The sequence below is a fragment of the Haemorhous mexicanus genome, chromosome 16 (genome assembly GCF_027477595.1).
Source record: "Haemorhous mexicanus isolate bHaeMex1 chromosome 16, bHaeMex1.pri, whole genome shotgun sequence".
Classification (NCBI taxonomy): domain Eukaryota; kingdom Metazoa; phylum Chordata; class Aves; order Passeriformes; family Fringillidae; genus Haemorhous; species Haemorhous mexicanus.
In genome coordinates this window covers 16805508-16826965 of record NC_082356.1, presented here as the reverse complement: position 1 = coordinate 16826965, position 21458 = coordinate 16805508, and the positions used below count along the sequence as shown (strand labels likewise).

General features: G+C 63.3%; 2 protein-coding genes across 5 annotated transcripts; one reads left to right on the top strand and one right to left on the bottom strand.

Moving 5' to 3' along the window:
* Positions 1-2560: 2560 nt before the first annotated feature.
* On the bottom strand, positions 2561-8332 carry LOC132334707 (zinc finger protein 628-like). Of its 2 annotated transcripts, XM_059860794.1 has the most exons (3): positions 8177-8332; positions 3835-6638; positions 2561-3804 (listed from the first exon to the last, which is right to left on the bottom strand). In XM_059860794.1, exons 2-3 carry the CDS (start codon positions 6628-6630, stop codon positions 2800-2802), a joined length of 3801 nt encoding a protein of 1266 aa, XP_059716777.1. In that variant the 5' UTR covers positions 6631-6638; positions 8177-8332; the 3' UTR covers positions 2561-2799. The 2 variants fall into 2 exon arrangements, with proteins under 2 accessions (XP_059716777.1, XP_059716775.1); XM_059860792.1 differs by having other exon boundaries at positions 2561-6638.
* Positions 8333-12065: 3733 nt separating this feature from the next.
* On the top strand, positions 12066-20753 carry ZBTB45 (zinc finger and BTB domain containing 45). 3 transcript variants are annotated; one of them, XR_009488446.1, is made up of 4 exons: positions 12066-12712; positions 13022-15642; positions 17780-19180; positions 19810-20753. XR_009488446.1 is itself a non-coding variant. In XM_059860808.1 (4 exons), the coding sequence occupies exons 3-4, from the start codon at positions 14712-14714 to the stop codon at positions 18646-18648; spliced, it is 1800 nt and encodes a 599-aa protein (XP_059716791.1). In that variant the 5' UTR covers positions 12066-12712; positions 13022-14107; positions 14457-14711; the 3' UTR covers positions 18649-20753. The 3 variants fall into 3 exon arrangements, 2 of the variants coding, with proteins under 2 accessions (XP_059716791.1, XP_059716790.1); XM_059860808.1 differs by having other exon boundaries at positions 13022-14107; positions 14457-15642; positions 17780-20753; XM_059860807.1 differs by having other exon boundaries at positions 13022-14107; positions 14440-15642; positions 17780-20753.
* Positions 20754-21458: the final 705 nt, after the last annotated feature.

The window sequence follows — 21458 nt, the reverse complement described above, 5'->3', positions numbered from 1 at the left end:
CTGGGATGGACTGGGGCCATACTGGGATGGACTGGGGCCGTACTGGGATGGACTGGGGCCGTACTGGGATGGATTGGGCTGTACTGGGATGGACTGGGGCCATACTGGGGTGGACTGGGGCTGTACTGGGATGGACTGGGGCCGTACTGGGATGGACTGGGGCCATACTGGGATGGACTGGGCTGTACTGGGATGGACTGGGGCCATACTGGGAATGACTGGGCCATACTGGGATGGACTGGGCTGTACTGGGATGGACTGGGGCCGTACTGGGATGGACTGGGGCCATACTGGGATGGACTGGGGCCGTACTGGGATGGACTGGGGCCATACTGGGATGGACTGGGGCCGTACGGGGATGGACTGGGGCCATACTGGGATGGACTGGGGCCGTACTGGGAATGACTCGGGCCATACTGGGATGGACTGGGATGGACTGGGGCCATACTGGGATGGACTGGGGTCATACTGGGATAGACTGGGATGGACTGGGGCTGTACTGGGAATGACTGGGGCCGTACTGGGATGTACTAGGGCCATACTGGGATGGACTGGGCTGTACTGGCTTGGACTGGGGCCGTACTGGGATGGACTGGGGCCGTACTGGGATGGACTGGGGCCATACTGGGATGGACTGGGGCCATACTGGGATGGACTGGGGCCGTACTGGGATGGACTGGGCCATACTGGGTTGGATTGGGATGTACTGGGCCATACTGGGATGGACTGGGCTGTACTGGGATGGACTGGGGCCATACTGGGAATGACTGGGGCAGTACTGGGATGGACTGGGCTGTACTGGGCCATACTGGGAACCACTGGGGCCATACTGGGATGGACTGGGCCATACTGGGAGATCAATCTGCCCCGCCCCCACTCCCAGTAGCTCCCTCTTTGGCCCCGCCCACTCACCCACCCTTGGCCCCTCCCTCCCTTTGGCTCTGACCCCGCCCCCTCCCTTGGCCCCGCCCCTCCCGGAAGCACAAACCGCAGTGGGGGGGAGGGGCGCCTTTATTGACAAGGTGTGGGGGAGGGGACACACGGGAACGGCCTCACCTGGGCAGGTGGGCTCAGGTACCCCCTGGCACCCCTCAGGTACCCCCTGGCACCCCTCAGGTACCCCTCACCTGGGCAGGTGAGCTCAGGTACCCCCAGGTATGCCCTGGTACCCCTCACCTGGGCAGGTGGGCTCAGGTACCCCCAGGTATGCCATGGTACCCCTCAGGTACCCCCTGGCACCCCTCAGGTACCCCTCACCTGGGCAGGTGAGCTCAGGTACCCCCTGGCACCCCTCAGGTACCCCCTGGCACCCCTCAGGTACCCCTCACCTGGGCAGGTGAGCTCAGGTACCCCAGGTATGCCATGGTACCCCTCAGGTACCCCCTGGCACCCCTCAGGTACCCCCTGGCCTCCCTCAGGTACTCCTCACCTGGGCAGGTGAGCTCAGGTAACCCCTGGCACCCCTCAGGTACCCCTCACCTGGGCAGGTGAGCTCAGGTACCCCCAGGTATGCCATGGTACCCCTCAGGTACCCCCTGGCACCCCTCAGGTACTCCTCACCTGGCCAGGTGAGCTCAGGTACCCCCTGGCACCCCTCAGGTACTCCTCACCTGGCCAGGTGAGCTCAGGTAACCCCTGGCACCCCTCAGGTACTCCTCACCTGGCCAGGTGAGCTCAGGTAACCCCTGGCACCCCTCAGGTTCCCCCTGGCACCCCCCTCACCTGTGGGCACAGGTGTGCACGGGGCGGGGCATGGGGTCCCCCAGGCAAGGAGCACCTGGGGAGCTCCAGGTGGGCACTGGGCACCTCCCAGGTGTGTCCAGGTGAGCACTGGGCACCTCTGCCATGCCCAGGTGGGCACTGGGCATCTCCAAGGTGTCTCCAGGTGGGCACTGGGCACTTTCTCAGTGGGTTCCAGGTGAGCACTGGGCACCTCCAGGTGGGCACTGGTCACCTGCTTGGTCTTCAGGTGAGCACTGGGCACATCTGACATGTCCAGGTGAGCACTGGGCACCTCTGACACGCCCAGGTGGGCACTGGGCACCTCCAAGGTGTCTCCATGTGGTCAGAGAGCACCTCCAAGGTGCGTCCAGGTGAGCACTGGTCACCTCTGTGGTCTCCAGGTGGGCACTGGGCACCTCCAAGGTGTGTCCAGGTGAGCACTGGGCACCTCTGTGGTCTCCAGGTGGGCACTGGGCACCTCCAAGGTGTGTCCAGGTGAGCACTGGGCACCTCTGTGGTCTCCAGGTGGGCACCGGGCACCTCCAAGGTGTGTCCAGGTGAGCACTGGGCACCTCTGTGGTCTCCAGGTGGGCACTGGGCACCTCCAAGGTGCGTCCAGGTGAGCACTGGGCACCTCTGACATGCCCAGGTGGGCACCGGGCACGTCCAAGGTGTGTCCAGGTGAGCACTGGGCACCTCTGACATGCCCAGGTGGGCACTGAGCACCTCCAAGGCCTCCAGGTGGACATCAGTCACTTCTTAGGGGGGTTCCAGGTGCACCTCTGCGGGCTCCAGGTGGACACTGGGCACTTCCAGGTGGACATTGGGCACTTCCTCTGTGGTCTCCAGGTGGACACTGCTCACCTCTGAGGTCTCCAGGTGGACACTGGGCAGTTCTGAGGGGTCCAGGTGGACACTGGGCACCTCTGAGGTCTCCAGGTGGACACTGGGCAGTTCTGAGGGGTCCAGGTGGGCATCGGTCACCTCCGTGGGTTCCAACTGGACATCGGTCGCCTCTGACATGCCCAGGTGGGCACTGAGCACCTCCAAAGTCTCCAGGTGGACATCGGTCACTTCTTAGGGGGGTTCCAGGTGCACCTCTGCGGGCTCCAGATGGACACTGGGCACTTCCAGGTGGACATTGGGCACTTCCTCTGTGGTCTCCAGGTGGACATCGGTCACCTCTGAGGTCCCCAGGTGGACATCGGTCACCTCTGTAGTCTCCAGGTGGACATTGGTCACCTCTGTAGTCTCCAGGTGGACATTGGTCACCTCTGAGGTCTCCAGGTGGACATCGGTCACCTCTGAGGTCTCCAGGTGGACACTGCTCACCTCTGAGGTCTCCAGGTGAGCACTGGGCAGTTCTGAGGGGTCCAGGTGGACACTGGGCACCTCTGAGGTCTCCAGGTGAGCACTGGGCAGTTCTGAGCTCTCCAGGTGGGCATCGGTCACCTCTGAGGTCTCCAGGTGGACATCGGTCGCCTCTGACATGTCCAGGTGGGCACTGGGCACCTCCTCCATGGTCTCCAGGTGGACATCGGTCAGCTCAGTCGGTTCCAGGTAGGTACTGGGCAGTTCTGAGGTGTCCAGGTGGACATCAGTCACCTCCGTGGTCTCCAGGTGGACATCGGTCACCTCCGTGGGTTCCAGGTGGGCACTGGTCATCTCAGTGGTCTGCAGGTGGACATCAGTCATCTCTGAGGTGTCCAGGTGAGCACTGGGCAGTTCTGAGGACTCCAGGTGGACATTGGTCACCTCCGTGGGTTCCAGGTGGGCACTCGTCATCTCAGTGGTCTGCAGGTGGACACCGGTCACCTCTGAGGTCTCCAGGTGGACATCAGTCACTGCTGTAGGTTCCAGGTGGACACCAGTCACCTCAGGGGGTTCCAGGTGGGCACTGGGCAGCCCTGAGCTCTCCAGGTGGACATCGGTCACCTCTGAGGTGTCCAGGTGAGCATTGGGCAGTTCTGAGGTCTCCAGGTGGGCACTGGGCAGCCCTGAGGTGTCCAGGTGGGCACTGGGCAGCCCTGAGGTGTCCAGGTGGACATTGGTCATGTCACTGGTCACCTCTGAGGTCTCCAGGTGGACATTGGTCACCTCTGAGGTCTCCAGGTGGACACTGGGCATGTCTGACATGTCCAGGTGGACACTGGGCAGCTCGGTGCCCTGGAGCGGGACGTTGGTGACCTCAGGTGGTGCTGGCATCACCTGCAGCTGGACATTGGTCACCTCGGTGGCCTGGAGCTGGACGTTGGTGACACCTGAGGTCAGCGGCAGGGCCTGGAGCTGCACGTTGGTGACCTCACCTGGCTGGAGCTGGACATTGGTCACCTCAGGTGGTGATGGCAACACCTGGAGCTGGATGTTGGTGACCTCACCTGCCTGGAGCTGCACACCTGTGCCACCTGGGGGTGGTGACAACACCTGGAGCTGGACATTGGTCACTTCGGTGGCCTGGAGCTGGACACCTGTGCCACCTGAAGGTGGTGGCAACACCTGGAACTGGACATTGGTGACCTCAGGTGGTGCTGGCAGCACCTGGAGCTGGACGTTGGTGCCACCTGAAGATGATGGTGGCAACACCTGGAGCTGGACGTTGGTGACCTCACCTGCCTGGAGCTGGACACTGGTGACTTCCGAGGGCACTGGCAGCACCTGGAGCTGCACTCCTGTCACACCTGTGACACTTGTGACACCTGTCATACCTGTGACACCTGCACCTGTCACACCTACACCTGTCATCCCTGTCACACCTACACCTGTCACACCTGTCACACCTACACCTGTCACACCTGTCAGCTCCCCGCCCTGCACTTGGACATTGGTGACCTCTGGGGCCACCGGCAGCACCTGAAGCTGGACACCTGCCACACCTGTGACTCCTGGGACCCCTACACCTGTCACACCTGCCACACCTACACCTGCCACACCTGTAAGCCCTGTGACACCTGTGACCCCTGTCACAGCTACACCTGCCACACCTGTCACCCCTGTCATACCTGGGACCCCTGTGACACCTGTGACCCCTACACCTGTCACACCCATCACACCTGCACCTGTCACACCTGCACTTGTCACACCTGCCACACTCGTCACACCTGTCACCCCTGCCACTTCAGCCACCTGCAGCTGCACCCCTGCTGCCGCCCCCTCCCGCCCTGTGCCAGGTACGAGCAGGACGCTCTGCCAGGTGCGCTGCCCCCTGCCCACCTGCGCCAGGTGGGGCCGGGCGTGGCCGGGCGCGGCCGGCAGCAGCAGCACCTTGCGGGGGGAGGCGCCGCCGGGGCCGGGCAGCACCAGGTAAGCAGCAGCGGGCACCGGCGCAGGTGCGGCAGCTCCAGGTGTGGCACCGGGTGCGCGTCGCGGGGCGGGGCCGTGCGTGCGCAGGTGTCGCTGCAGGTAGGCGGCCATGACGAACGCCTTGGGACAGGTGGGGCAGCGGAAGGGCCGCGCCGCCGAGTGCGTGCGCCGGTGCAGGTGCAGGTTGGACGAGTGCGTGAAGCTCTTCCCGCAGGTGGCGCAGGTGTACGGCCGCTCACCCGTGTGCACCCGCAGGTGCTGCCGCAGGTTGGTGGCCTGGGCGAAGCCCTTCCCGCAGGTGTCGCAGGTGTGCGGGCGCTCACCTGTGTGGGTGTGGCGGTGGCGCCGCAGGCTGGACGAGTTCTTGAAGGCCTTGGGACAGGTGGGGCAGCGGTAGGGCCGCTCACCTGAGTGCTGCCGCAGGTGGTACTGGTAGTGCGACGCCCACTTGAAGGTGAGGCCGCACTGGGCGCACCTGAAGGCGCGCAGCCCCGTGTGCACGCGCAGGTGAGTCTGCAGCAGCGAGGAGCGCTTGAAGCTCTTGCCGCAGGTAGAGCAGGTGTAGGGGCGCTCACCTGTGTGGTCGCGCAGGTGGTAGCGCAGCCCCGAGGAGCCCTTGAAGGCCTTGCCGCACTCGCCGCACCTGTACGGCCGCTCGGGCGGGGCCGGCGCCTCAGCCTCACCTGGCGTGGGCGGGGCTCCGGGGGCGGCGGCCGCGGCGCACCTGGGCCGCTCGTGGCCGGGCAGGTGTCGCGCCAGCCCCGAGCCGTTCTTGAAACTCTTGCCGCAGGTGAGGCAGCGGTGGGGCGGGGCCGGGGGCGGGGCCGCCGGTGCTGTCACCTCCTGCTCTGCACAGGTGAGCCCCAGCGGCCTCCAGAGCGGCTCAGGTGAGGCGGCGGCAGCGGTGGGCGGGGCGGGGCCCTGCAGGTGCCGCTGCGGGCAGGTGCGGGAGGCCAAGGGCGTGGCACAGGTGGGGCACTGCGGGGCGGGGCCGTGCGTGCGCCGGTGCAGGTGCAGGTTGGACGAGTGCGTGAAGCTCTTCCCGCAGGTGGCGCAGGTGTACGGCCGCTCACCCGTGTGCACCCGCAGGTGCTGCCGCAGGTTGGTGGCCTGGGCGAAGCCCTTCCCGCAGGTGTCGCAGGTGTGCGGGCGCTCACCTGTATGGGTGTGGCGGTGGCGCCGCAGGCTGGACGAGTTCTTGAAGGCCTTGGGACAGGTGGGGCAGCGGTAGGGCCGCTCACCTGAGTGCTGCCGCAGGTGGTACTGGTAGTGCGACGCCCACTTGAAGGTGAGGCCGCACTGGGCGCACCTGAAGGCGCGCAGCCCCGTGTGCACGCGCAGGTGAGTCTGCAGCAGCGAGGAGCGCTTGAAGCTCTTGCCGCAGGTAGAGCAGGTGTAGGGGCGCTCACCTGTGTGGCCCCGCAGGTGGTAGAGGAGGGCGGAGGAGCCCTTGAAGGCCTTGGGGCACTCGGGGCACTTGTAGGGGCGCTCACCTGTGTGGCTGCGCAGGTGATGCGCCAGGCGCGAGGACCAGCGGAAGGATTTGCCGCACTCCCGGCAGGTGAAGGGGTGCTCGGGGGCACCTGCGGGGGGTGCCACGCCCGCCATGGCCGCACCTGGGGGGGACATGGCCGCAGGTGAGAGCCTGCACCTAGGACAGGTTAGAGCACTGACCTGACACAGGGACAGGTGAGAGCCCTGACCTGGGACAGGTGAGAGCCCAGACCTTGGACAGGTGAGAGCACAAATCTGACACAGGGACAGGTGAGAGCCCTGACCTGGGACAGGTGAGAGCCCTGACCTGGGATAGGTGAGAAGCTAAATCTGGGACAGATGAGAGCACAAATCTGACACAAGGACAGGTGAGAGCCCAGACCTGGCACAGGTGAGAACCTGGCACCTGACTCACATGAGAGCCCAGACCCAAAACTCGGGGACAGGTGAGAGCCCACACCTGACACGGGTGAGAGCCCAGATCCAACAGATGGAGAGAGGTGAGAGTCCAGATCTGAGACAGGTGAGACACCAGACATCAAACAGAGGGATAGGTGAGAGCCCAGCCATGGAACATGAGGGACAGGTGAGAGCCTGCACCTGACACAGGTGAGAGCCCAGCCATGGAACATGGGGGACAGGTGAGAGCCTGCACCTGACACAGGTAAGAGCCCAGCCATGGAACATGGGGGACAGGTGAGAGCCTGCACCTGACACAGGTGAGAGCCCAGCCATGGAACATGGGGGACAGGTGAGAGCCTGCACCTGACACAGGTGAGAGCCCAGACATGAAACATGGCGGGGCAGGTGAGAGTCCAGATGGGAAACACAGGGACAGGTGAGACCCCAAAACAGGGGGACAGGTGAGAGCCCAATCCCAGCACAGGTGAGAGCCCAGACCCAGCACAGCTGGGCAGGTAAAACTCTGGACATGAGACACAGACACAGGTGAGACCCTAAACCCAACACGTGGGGGACAGGTGAGACCCCGGACATTAGACATAAACACAAGTGAGACCCCAAATCTGACACGGGGGGACAGGTGAGACCCCAGACCCAACACTGGGGAGGACATGGGGACAGGTGAGACCCCAGCCCCATTCCAGGTGTGCAGGTGAGACCCCAAACCCAATATGGGGGGACAGGTGAGACCCCAGCCCCATTCCAGGTGTGCAGGTGAGACCCCAAACCCAATATGGGGGGACAGGTGAGACCCCAGCCCCATTCCAGGTGTGCAGGTGAGACCCCAAACCCAATATGGGGGGACAGGTGAGACCCCAGCCCCATTCCAGGTGTGCAGGTGAGACCCCAAACCCAATATGGGGGAACAGGTGAGACCCCAGCCCCATTCCAGGTGTGCAGGTGAGACCCCAAACCCAATATGGGGGGACAGGTGAGACCCCAGCCCCATTCCAGGTGTGCTGCTGAGACCCTAAAGCGGATCCGGAGGGCGTGGCCAAACCGGGGCCGTGCCCAGAACGCACTAGGCTCCGCCCCTTTCTATATGCCTCGCCCCTCCCCACACCGCCCTAAGGCCCCGCCCATTCCCCCTCAGCCCCTTCAGGCCCCGCCTCCTCCAGGCCCGCCCTGCGCAGGCGCCGCCGCCGCGGCCCCGCCGCTTCCTCCTCCTCCTTCTCCTCCTGTCCCGCTCCCCGCTCACCTGCGGAGCTCGCGGGGGCTCCGCCGGGGCCGGAGCCGGGCCAGGACCGGGTTAGAACCGGGCCAGAACCGGGCCCGGCGCTGCCGCCGCCGCCGCCGCGCAACGCCCGGGCCGCGCCGCCTCACAAGGCCACGCCCCCTCCGCCTCACGAGGCCACGCCCCCTCCGCCTTCCCGCCTTCGCCGCCGCCAATCGGGCCGCGTCTCATTGGGCCAGGTCACGCCCCCTTTCCCCGGAAACGCGCGCCGTGCACGCTGGGTAATGTAGTACCCAGCCCGCGCCTGGTCTGGCGGCTCGCACTGGGTTGTACTGGTCTGTACTGGGTTGTATTAGTTTATACTGGTATATACTGGGTTGTACTGGTCTGTACTGGGTTTTACTGGTCTGGACTGGGTTGTATTAGTTTATACTGGTCTGTACTGGGTTGTACTGGTCTGGACTGGGTTGTATTAGTTTATACTGGTCTGTACTGGGTTGTACTGGGTTGTACTGGTTTGTACCGGGTTATACTGCTCTTGACTGGTCTGTACTGGTGTGTACTGGTTTGTATTAGTTTATACTGGTATATACTGGTCCATACTGGTTTCTGCTGGCCCATATGGGTTTATACCAGTCCGTACTGGTTTGTACTGGTCCATACTGGTTTGTACTGGCCTGTACTGGTCCATACTGATTTATACTAGCTATGCTGGTCTGTACTGGTTTTTATGGGTTTATACTGGTTTATACTGGGTTTTATTGAGTTTTTACGGGTTTATACTGGTCCATACTGGTCTATACAGGTTTATACTGGTCCATACTGGTCTGTACTGGTCCATACTGGTTTATACTGGGTTTTACTGGGTTTTATTGAGTTTTTACTGTCACATCACTGACGTCATGGTGCAGGGTGTGACATCATGGTGCAGGGTGTGACGTCACTGTGCTGGGTGTGATGTCACTGTGCTGGGTGTGACGTCACTGTGCTGGGCGTGATGTCACTATGTGGGTATGATGTCACAGTGCTGTGTGACGTCACAGTGGTGGGTGTGATGTCACAGTGGTGAGTGTGACATCATGGTGCTGGATTTGATGTCACAGTGGTGGGTGTGATGTCACTGTGCTGGGTGTGACGTCACTGTGCTGGGTGTGATGTCACGGTGCTGGGCATGATGTCACTATGTGGGTATGATGTCACGGCGCTGTGTGACGTCATGGTGGTGGGTGTGATGTCACGGTGGTGAGTGTGACATCATGGTGCTGGATTTGATGTCACAGTGGTGGGTGTGATGTCACTGTGCTGGGTGTGACGTCACGACGGGGAAAGCTCTGGGTGATGTCACAGGAGTCACTGACCCCTGGCGTGGGCGGGGTTTGGGTGGGACAGAGGGGACAGCCGGGGGTCACGGGGTCACACAAGGGGTCATCGCTGGGGTCACTTGTACGTGGGGACAACCTGGAGAGACACAGAGTGACGCCGGTCACTAGGGGTCACCAGGGGTCACCATGGAGAGACACAGAGTGACACCAGAGGTCACCACGGGTCACCAGGGGCCACCACGGGTCAATGTGGGTCACCATGGATGGACATGGATCAAAATGGGCCGGGAGGAGCCAACATGGACCAGGAGGAGTCAACGTGGGTCAGCATGGATGGAGATGGATGGAGATGGACCAGGAGGAGTCAAGGTGGGTCAGCGTGGATCAACAGGGGTCAACGGGTCAACATGGGTCACCATGGGCCAAGAGTGGGTCAGCATGGATGGAGATGGGCCAAGAGGAGTCACTGTGGGTTAGCATGGATGAAGATGGGCCATCATGGGCCAAGAGTGGGTCAGCATGGATGGAGATGGGCCAGGAGGAGTCAAGGTGGGCCACCATGGATCAACAGGGGTCAACAGGTCAACGTGGGTCACCATGGATGGACCCAGACTGTCATGGGCCAAGAGTGGGTCAGCATGGGTGGACACGGACTGTCATGGGCCAAGAGTGGGTCGCCATGGATGGACACGGACTGTCATGGACCAAGAGTGAGTCACCATGGATGGAGATGGGCCAAGAGGAGTCACTTTGAGTCAGCATGGACGGAGATGGGCCATCATGGGCCAAGAGGAGTCACCATGGATGGAGATGGGCCAAGAGGAGTCAACATGGGTCACTATGGATCAACGGGTCAATGAGTCAATGTGGGTCAGCATGGATGGACCCAGACTGTCATGGGCCAAGAGTGGGTCAGCATGGATGGAGATGGATGGAGATGGACCAGGAGGAGTCACTGGGGGTCACCATGGATCAGCAGGGGTCAACGGGTCAACATGGGTCACCATGGATGGACCCAGACTGTCATGGGCCAAGAGTGGGTCAGCATGGATGGACACGGACCAGGAGGAGTCACTGTGGGTCAGCATGGATCAACAGGGGTCAATGAGTCAACGTGGGTCACCATGGATGGAGATGGGCCAAGAGGAGTCACTGTGGGTCACTATGGATCAAGAGGGGTCAATGAGTCAATGTGGGTCAGCATGGATGGACCCAGACCATCATGGGCCAAGAGTGGGTCAGCATGGATGGACCCAGACTGTCAAGGGCCAAGAGTGGGTCAGCATGGATGGACACAGACTGTCATGGACCAAGAGTGGGTCAGCATGGATGGACACGGACCAGGAGGAGTCACTGTGGGTCACCATGGATCAACAGGGGTCAATGAGTCAACGTGGGTCACCATGGATGGACCCAGACCACCATGGGGCAAGAGTGGGTCACCATGGATGGAGATGGACCAGGAGGAGTCAAGGTGGGTCAGCATGGATGGACCCAGACCATCATGGGCCAAGAGGAGTCACTGTGGGCCAGCATGGTTGGAGACGGATCAAGATGGACCAGGGGGAGTCAGCGTGGGTCAAATGGATGGACATTGACCATCATGGACCAGGAGGGGTCAACGTGGATCGCCATGGATCATCAGGGGTCTACAGGAGTCAACGTGGGCCAACACGGATGGACACGGATCAAAATGGGCCAAGAGGAGTCAATGAGGGTTAGCATGGATCAGTAAGGGTTAATGAGCCAGCGTGGGTCACCATGGATGGAGATGGACCAAGAGGAGTCACTGTGGGCCAACATGGATGGAGATGGGCCAAGAGGAGTCACTGTGGGCCAACATGGATGGAGATGGACCAAGAGGAGTCACTGTGGGCCAGCATGGATGGAGATGGGCCAAGAGGAGTCACTGTGGGCCAACATGGATGGAGATGGGCCAAGAGGAGTCAACATGGGTCACCATGGATGGACACGGACCGTCATGGGCCAAGAGTGGGTCAGCATGGATGGACACGGATCAAGATGGACCAGGAGGGGTCACCGTGGGTCACCATGGATGGAGATGGATGGACATGGACCAGGAGGGGTCACCATGGATGGAGATGGATGGAGATGGATGGACATGGACCAGGAGGGGTCACCATGGATGGAGATGGATGGACGTGGACCAGGAGGGGTCACCATGGATGGACATGGACCAGGAGGGGTCACCATGGATGGACATGGACCAGGAGGGGTCACCATGGATGGACGTGGATGGACGTGGACCAGGAGGGGTCACCGTGGGTCACCATGGATGGACGTGGACCAGGAGGGGTCACCATGGATGGACGTGGACCAGGAGGGGTCACCATGGATGGACGCTGACCCCCATGGGGTCCCTGTGAGGGTGTGCAGGGGGTCCAGCTCCATGGAGGTCCCTGTGGGGATCCCTGCGGGGTCTGTGGGGACACTGGGGACACGGGGGTCACTATCGGATCCCTGGGGGGTCTGTGGGGACATTGGGGTCCCTTTGGTGACATTAAGGACATTGGGGTCCCCAAGGGGTCTGTGGGACATTGGGGAGCCCAATTGGGGACATTGGTGCCCTTTTGGGGACACTGGGGACATTGGGGGGTCTCTTTGAGGACACTGGGGACATTGGGGTCCGTTTGGGGACAGTGGGGTCCGTTTGGGGACATTGGACACATCGGGGAGGTTCCTTTGGGGACACTGGGGACATTGTGGGGTCCCTTTGGGGACATTGGGGACATCGGAGGGTCCCTTTGGGGACACTGTGGGGTCCCTTTGGGGATGTTGAGGACATCGGAGGGTCCCTTTGGGGACATCAGGAGGTGTCTTTGGGAATGCTGGGGACACTGTGGGGTCCCTTTGGGGACGTTGGGGTCCCTTTGGTGACATTGGGGACACTGGGTTCCTTTTGGGCACACTTGGGACACTGTGAGGTCCCTTTGGTGACATTGGGGACACTGGGGTCCCTTTGGGGACACTTGGGACACTGTGAGGTCCCTTTGGGGACATTGGGTTCCTTTTGGGGACATTGGGGTCACCCTGGGGCTCCGTGAGGAGCCGCGGCCCTGCAGCACCCCCGGCCCGCCAGGGGGCGCCCTCCGGCGCGCGGCCGCTCTCCCCGTCTCTATGGCGGGCGGAGGCGCGCGGGGCGCCCTCTATGATCCGCTTCCGGTCCGCTGCGGCGGAAGTGACGTCAGAGAGCGGCGGCGGCGGGAGCCGGAGCGAGGTGTGGGGGAGGGGCGGGGGGGGTCCCGGGGGTTTTTTTGGGGAGGGGAGGGGAAGGGTCGGGCCGGGAGGTCCCGAGGGGTCCCCGGGGGGGAGCGGGAACCGGCTCGGGCGGTTCCGGCTGTCGTGACAGCTCGGGGACATCCCGCTGTCCCTCGGGGTGATGTCATCGGCGCGCGGTGACGTCACACGGGCTGTCCCCAGCCTCCGCCGGTGTCTCCATCGGTGTCCCCAGCCCGGTGACGTCACACGGGATGTCCCCAGCCTGCCATCCCGCAGGACGACGCCAGCCCCGTGTCTCTGTCCCCAGGTCCCGCCAGCCTCGCCGCTGTCCCCGCGTGTGTCCCCGGCACCGCGGGGCTCCCGCCAGCCCGGTGTCCCCGCTGTCCCCTCTGTCCCTGCTGTCCCCGTGTCCCCACTGTCCCTGTGTCCCCGCTGTCCCCACTGTCCCTGCTGTCCCCGTGTCCCCGCTGTCACTGCCATCTCTGTGACCCCGTGTCCCCTCTGTCCCCAGTGTCCCCCTCTATCCCCGGTGTCCTCGTGTCCCCCTGTACCCCTGAGTCCCCAGGGTCCCCTCTATCCCCAGTGTCCCCAAAGTCCCCCTTTGTCCCTCAGTATCCACTTTATCCGCAGTGTCCCTGGAGTCCCCAGTGTCCCTCTGTCCCCCAGTGTCCCTGGAGTCCCCCGTGTCCCTGGAGTCCCCCGTGTCCCTCTGTCCCCCAGTGTCCCCACCATCCCTGTGTCCCCTCTATCCCCACCATCCTCTCTATCCCCTCTATCCCAGTGTCCCCCCAGTGTCCCCTGTCCCCCTATTCCCCAGTGTCCCCTCTATCCCCCAGTGTCCCTCTGTCCCCCTGTGTCCCCACCATCCCTGTATCCCCTCTATCTCCAGTGTCCCCTCTATCCCCTGTGTACCCAGTATCCCCAGTGTCCCCAGTGTCCCCACAGTGTCCCCTGTCCCCCCTCTAGCCCCAGTGTCCCCAGTGTCCCCACAGTGTCCCTTGTCCCCCCTCTAGCCCCAGTGTCCCTCTGTCCCCTTGTGTCCCCTCTATCCCCTGTGTACCCAGTATCCCCAGTGTCCCCAGTGTCCCCGCAGGGTTCCCTGTCCCCCCTCTAGCCCCAGTGTCCCTCTGTCCCCTTGTGTCCCCTCTATCCGCAGTGTCCCCAGTGTACCCAGTATCCCCAGTGTCCCCACTGTCCGCGCAGTGTCCCCTGTCCCCTTGTGTCCCCTCTATCCGCAGTGTCCCTCTAGCCCCAGTGTCCCCAGTGTCTCCAGTGTCCCCACCATCCCCTCTCTCCTCTCTATCCCCAGTGTCCCCTGTGTCCCCAGTGTCCCTGCCGTGTCCCCTGTCCCCCCTCTAGCCCTAGTGTCCCTCTGTCCCCTTGTGTCCCCTCTGTTCCCAGTGTCCCCACCATCCCCAGTGTCCCCAGTGTCCCTTGTCCCCCCTCTATCCCCAGTGTCCCTCTGTCCCCTTGTGTCCCCTCTATCCGCAGTGTCCCTCTAGCCCCAGTGTCCCCAGTGTCCCCACTGTCCGCGCAGTGTCCCCTGTCCCCTTGTGTCCCCTCTATCCGCAGTGTCCCTCTAGCCCCAGTGTCCCCAGTGTCCCCACCATCCTCTCTATCCCCAGTGTCCCCAGTGTCCCTTGTCCCCCTCTATCCCCAGTATCCCCAGTGTCCCCAGTGTCCCTGCTGTGTCCCCTGTCCCCCCTCTATCCCCAGTGTCCCCAGTGTCCCAGTGTCCCCAGTGTCCCTGTGTCCCCAGTGTCCCCAGTGTCCCCACCATCCCCAGTGTCCCCAGTGTCCCCAGTGTCCCTTGTCCCCCCTCTATCCCCAGTGTCCCTCTGTCCCCTTGTGTCCCCTCTATCCGCAGTGTCCCTCTAGCCCCAGTGTCTCTAGTGTCCCCACCATCCTCTCTATCCCCAGTGTCCCCAGTGTCCCTGCCGTGTCCCCTGTCCCCCCTGTGTCCCCCGTGTCCCCAGTGTCCCCGTGTCCCCGCGGCCATGCCGGAGGCGGTGCACTACATCCACCTGCACAACTTCAGCCGCTCGCTGCTGGAGACGCTCAACGGGCAGCGCGTGCGCGGCCACTTCTGCGACGTCACCGTGCGCATCCGCGAGGCCTCGCTGCGCGCGCACCGCTGCGTGCTGGCCGCCGGCAGCCCCTTCTTCCACGACAAGCTCAGCCTGGGCCACTCGGCCATCGAGGTGCCGCCCGTGGTGCCCTCGGCCGCCGTGCGCCAGCTGGTCGAGTTCCTCTACAGCGGCAGCCTGGTGGTGGCGCAGTCCGAGGCGCTGCACATCCTCACGGCCGCCTCCGTGCTGCAGATCAAGACGGTCATCGACGAGTGCACGCAGATCATCTCGCAGGCCCGCGGCCCCGCCAAGGCCGTGGTGGCCCCGCCGGAGCTGTCCCCGCCGCTGACCGCGCCGCTGGCCACGGAGCTGGCCACGGAGCTGGCCACGGAGCTGGCCGTGCCGGAGCCGGACGGGCCCAGCGGGCACAGCCGCAAGCAGCGGCAGCCGCTGCGCCTGGCGCCCGCCGCGCTCAAGGAAGAGCGCCTGGAGGACGAGGAGGAGGAGGAGGAGGAGGAAGGAGAGGATGAAGGAGCCCCCCAGGAAGGCGTGCTGGCCCCGCCGCCCTTCCCCGGCCCGGAGCCGCCATTCCTGGGCGCGGCCGAGGCCTTCCTGCCGCCCTGGGACGGGCAGCCCCGCGAGGCGCCGGGGGGGGACGGGTTCGGTTTCGGGGCGCCCCCGGCGCTGGCGCCGCCCTACCGGGGGTCTCTGGAGGGGGGCGGCGGCCCCGCGGCGCCCCCGGCGCCCCCCGGCGCCCCCCAGCGCGGGGCACAGCCCACCCCCCCGTACCAGTGCGGGCACTGCCAGAAGAGCTTCAGCTCCCGCAAGAACTACACCAAGCACATGTTCATCCACTCAGGTGAGCACCGGGGGGGGACACACCTGGGGCCACGCCTGGCGGTCCTAGGGCCCCGGTTTGGCCCATGTTGACCTGTTCCAATCCACGCTGACCCACGTTGACCCATTTAGGCTCATGTTAACCCACATTGACCCATTTAGGCCCATGTTGACCTGTATTGATCCGTCTTGGCCCACATTGACCTACTTTGGCCCACATTGACCCACTTTGGCCCACATTGACCCACTTTGGCCCACATTGACCCACATTGGTCCATTTTGGCCCACGTTGTCCCACACTGACCCATTTTGGCCCAAGTTGACCTGTATTGATCCATGTTGGCCCACATTGACCCATTTTGGCCCATGTTGACCTGTATTGATCCGTCTTGGACCACATTGACCCACTTTGGCCCACATTGACCCGTTTTGGCCCATGTTGACCCACATTGGTCCATTTTGGCCCATGTTGTCCCACACTGACCCAGTTTGGCCCAAGTTGACCTGTATTGATCCACGTTGGCCCACACTGACCCAGTTTGGCCCATGTTGGCCCACGTTGACCCACATTGATCCATTTAGGCTCATGTTGACCTGTATTGATCTGTGTTGGCCCGCATTGACCCACTTTGGCCCACAAGGACCCATTTTGGCCCATGTTGGCCTGCATTGACCCATTTTGGCCCATGTTGGCCCACACTGACCCATTTTGGCCCAAGTTGGCCCAAGTTGGCCCACACTGACCCATTTTGGCCCAAGTTGGCCCAAGTTGGCCCACATTGACCCAGTTTGGCCCATGTTGGCCCACACTGACCCAGTTTGTCCCAAGCTGAGCTGTATTGATCTATGTTGGCCCACACTGACTCAGTTTGGCCCACGTTGGCCCAGTTTGGCCCACACTGACCCTCACTGACCCCCCTCAATCCCCACTGACCTGTACCAAAGTGTGTTGACCCTATTGACCCCTATTGATCCCTACTGGCCCCTACTGATCCCTATTGATCCATATTGATCCATATTGACCCCTGTTGATCCCTATTGAGCCCTATTGACCCTTATTGATCCATATTGATCCGTATTGATCCATATTGAACCCTATTGATCCCCATTGACCCCTATTGATCCTTATTGACCCCTATTGATCCTTATTGACCCCTATTGATCCCTATTGACCCCTATTGACCCCTATTGATCCCTATTGACCCCTATTGATCCTTATTGACCCCTATTGATCCCTATTGACCCCTATTGATCCCTATTGACCTCTGTTGATCCCTACTGGCCCCTATTGACCCCTACTGACCCCTATTGATCGCTATTGACCCCTATTGATCCTTATTGATCCCTCTTGATCCATATTGACCCCTACTGACCCCTATTGATCCATATTGACCCCTATTGACCCCTATTGATCCATATTGACCCCTATTGACCCCTATTGACCCCTATTGATCCATATTGGTCCCTGTTGACCCCTATTGATCCCTATTGGCCGACATTGACTCACATGGACCTGGATCAATCCACACTGACCCACACTGACCGGTACTGACCAATACCAGCCTGCACTGCCCCACACGGCCCAGCCCTGCCCCACACTGCCCCATCCTGCCTCACACTGCCCCACACTGCCCCATCCTGCCTCACACTGCCCCATCCTGCCTCACACTGCCCCACACTGCCCAGCCCTGCCCCACACTGCCCCTCACTGCCCCACACTGCCCCTCACTGCCCAGCCCTGCCCCACACTGCCCCTCACTGCCCCACACTGCCCAGCCCTGCCCCTCACTGCCCCATCCTGCCCCTCACTGCCTCACACTGCCCCATCCTGCCTCACACTGCCCCACACTGCCCAGCCCTGCCCCACACTGCCCCTCACTGCCCAGCCCTGCCCCTCACTGCCCCTCACTGCCCCACACTGCCCCTCACTGCCCCACACTGCCCAGCCCTGCCCCTCACTGCCCCATCCTGCCCCACACTGCCCCTCACTGCCCAGCCCTGCCCCATCGTGCCCCATCCTGCCCCACACTGCCCAGCCCTGCCCCACACTGCCCCACACTGCCCAGCCCTGCCCACACTGCCCAGCCCTGCCCCACCCTGCCCAGCCCTGCCCCATCGTGCCCCACACGGCCTCCAGCTGCCCCGTTTCGCTGCCGCAGGCGAGAAGCCCCACCAGTGCTCGGTCTGCTGGCGCTCCTTCTCGCTGCGGGACTACCTGCTGAAGCACATGGTGACGCACACGGGCGTGCGCGCCTTCCAGTGCGGCGTCTGCTGCAAGCGCTTCACGCAGAAGAGCTCCCTGAACGTGCACATGCGCACGCACCGCCCCGAGCGCTTCCAGTGCCGCCTCTGCTCCAAGGGCTTCTCCCACCGCACCCTCCTGGAGCGGCACGCCGCCGCCTCGCACCCCGGGCCGCCGCCGGGGCCGCCCCTGGGGCCGGCGCCGCCGCTGGGACCGCCACCGGGGCCGCCGCCGGGGCTGCCACCGGGGCCGCCGCCTGGGCTGCCACTGGGACTGCCACCTGGGCTGCCACCGGGGCCACCAGCAGGGCCACCAGCGGGGCCGCCGCTGGGACTACCAGCAGGGCCACCAGCAGGGCCACCAGCAGGGCCACCGCCTGGGCTGCCACTGGGACCGCCACCTGGGCTGCCACCAGGGCCACCAGCGGGGCCACCAGCGGGGCCACCATCTGGGCTGCCACTGGGACCGCCAGCAGGGCCACCAGCAGGGCCACCGCCTGGGCTGCCACTGGGACCACCACCTGGGCTGCCCCCAGGGCCACCAGCGGGGCCACCAGCGGGGCCACCATCTAGGCTGCCACTGGGACCGCCAGCGGGGCCACCAGCAGGGCCACCGCCTGGGCTGCCACTGGGACCGCCACCTGGGCTGCCCCCGGGGCCACCAGCGGGGCCACCAGCAGGGCTGCCGCTGGGGCCAGCAGCGGGGCCACCGCCAGGGCCAGCGCCGGAGCCCGGGGTGGGCCCGTGGCCGGAGGTGGCGGGCGCTGGCCCCGCTCACTCGGCCTGAGGAGGGGTCCCTGAGGTGGGCCCGGGGGAGGCTGCAGGAGGGGCCGAGGGGTTCCCGTGGGGTCCCGGAGGTGCTGGGGACGATCCCGGTGACAGGAGAAGGGATGGGGACGTGGGGGACACCCAGGGATCCGGGCAGCACCGGGATCATGGGACGGATCCGGAGGGATCATGGGACAGATCCTGCTCAGATCACGGGACAGATCCGGAGGGATCACGGGACAGATCCTGAGGGATCATGGGACAGATCCTGCTCAGATCACAGGACAGATCCTGAGAGATCACGGGACAGATCCTGCTCAGATCACAGGACAGATCCTGAGTGGATCATGGGACAGATCCTGAGGGATCACAGGACAGATCCTGCTCAGATCACGGGACAGATCCTGAGGGATCACGGGACAGATCCTGCTCAGATCACAGGACAGATCCTGAGGGGATCATGGGACAGATCCTGAGGGATCACGGGACAGATCCTGAGGGATCACAGGACAGATCCTGAGGGATCAGGGCACAGATCCTGCTTAGATCACGTCACAGATCCTGAGGGGATCACGGGACAGATCCTGAGGGAATGCGGGACAGATCCTGAGGGATCACGGGACAGATCCTGCTCAGATCACAGGACAGATCCTGAGGGATCACAGGACAGATCCTGCTCAGATCACAGGACAGATCCTGAGGGATCACAGAACAGATCCTGCTCAGATCACGGCACAGATCCTGAGGGATCACAGGACAGATCCTGCTCAGATCACGGGACAGATCCTGAGGGATCACGGGACAGATCCTGAGGGATCACGGGACAGATCCTGAGGGATCACAGGACAGATCCTGAGGGATCAGGGCACAGATCCTGCTCAGATCACGGGACACATCCTGAGTGGATCATGGCCCAGATCCTGCTCAGATCACGGCACAGATCCTGAGGGATCACAGGACAGATCCTGAGGGATCACAGGACAGATCCTGCTCAGATCACGGCACAGATCCTGCTCAGATCACGGCACTGATCCTGAGTGATCATGGGAAAGATCCTGAGGGATCAGGGCACAGATCCTGAGTGGATCACAGGACAGATCCTGCTCAGATCATAGGACAGATCCTGAGGGATCACAGGACAGATCCTGCTCAGATCATGGCACAGATCCTGAGGGATCAGGGCACAGATCCTGAGGGATCACGGCCCAGATCCTGCCGGGGGCTCCGCCGCGGCTCCCGGAGGCGCCCCCAGGAGGAGTTTGGCGATGGCCACCAAGGCCCAAGGGGGCAAACGGAGCCCGGGAACCCCGGTGGCCCTGGGGGGCGAACGATGACGTCATTGACCCATTGGCACCCCCGGAATGTTCTGGAGCAGGGATTGGACAGATGGACAGGAGTGGCCATGGAGATGCTCAGAGGGGCGGACAGAACTGAGGTGTCACACCTGGGGAAGGATCCAGGGACACCTGAGAGGGGACCTAGGAGCTGGGGAGGGACGTGGGACTGGCTGGGTGAAAGGTCCTGGTGGCACCTGGGGGGACACAGGGTCCCTCCTGTCCCCTCCCCAGGACACAGGGTCCCTCCTGTCCCCTCCCCAGGACGCAGGGTCCCTCCTGTCCCCTCCCCAGGGACACAGGGCCCCTCCTGTCCCCTCTCCCAGGGACACAGGGTCCCTCATTGTCCCCTCCCCAGGGACACAGGGCCCCTCCTGTCCCCTCTCCCAGGGACACAGGGTCCCTCCTGTCCCCTCCCCAAGGACACAGGGTCCCTCATTGTCCCCTCCCCCAGGACACAGGGTCCCTCCTGTCCCCTCCCCAAGGACACAGGGTCCCTCCTGTCCCCTCCCCAGGGACACAGGGTCCCTCCTGCCCCCTCCCCCAGGACACAGGGTCCCTTCTGTCCCCTCCCCGGGACACAGGGCCTTTCCTGTCCCCTCCCCAGGACACAGGGTCCCTCCTGTCCCCTCCCCAGGACACAGGGTCCCTCCTGTCCCCTCCCTAGGGGTCACGGGGTCCCTCCTGTCCCCCTGATGGTGACAGTGACCCCGGGGGGTTTAGGGACACTCTCGGTGCCGTTTTTGCCGTTTTTTACATTAAAACTGATGTCACCTGTGCTGTGTCACCTGCTCAGCTGTGTCCCCTGTGCTGTGTCACCCCTGGTGTGTCGCTGTGTCACCTGTGCTGTGTCCCCTGTGGTGTGTCACCTGTGGTGTCACCTATGGTGTGTCACCTGTCCTGTGTCACTGTGTCACCCCTGGTGTGTCCCCTGGTGTGTCACTGTGTCCCCTGTCCTGTGTCCCCTGCCAGCTCTGTCTCAGGGCCACCAGGAAGGGCCACGGTGGCTCTCGGCCACCTCAAGTGGCCAAACTCATCCCTGGGGACACTGGGGGGGATGGGAGGGGACGCGGGGTGACCTCAGGGGACACTCGGGGGGATGGGAGGGGTCACTGGGGGGGATGGGAGGGGACGCGGGGTGACCTCAGGGGACACTGGGGGGGACACTGTGGGGGGACACTGGGGACAGGGAGGGACATGGGGGGGGACACTGGGGACACTGCCCCAGGGCCACCCCCCTCAGCTGTCGGTCCCAGCGCTGCCCAGGGCCCTCCCAGTAACTCCCAGTGCTCCCAGTAACTCCCAGTGTCCGCCCAGTAACTCCCAGTGATCCCAGTAACACCCAGTAAATCCCAGTAACCCCCAGTAATAATTCCCAGTAACCCCCAGTAACTCCCAGTAACCCCCAGTGATCCCAGTGACCCCCAGTGCTCCCAGTAACCCCCAGTAACCCCCAGTAACTGCCAGTAACCCCCAGTAATAATTCCCAGTAACT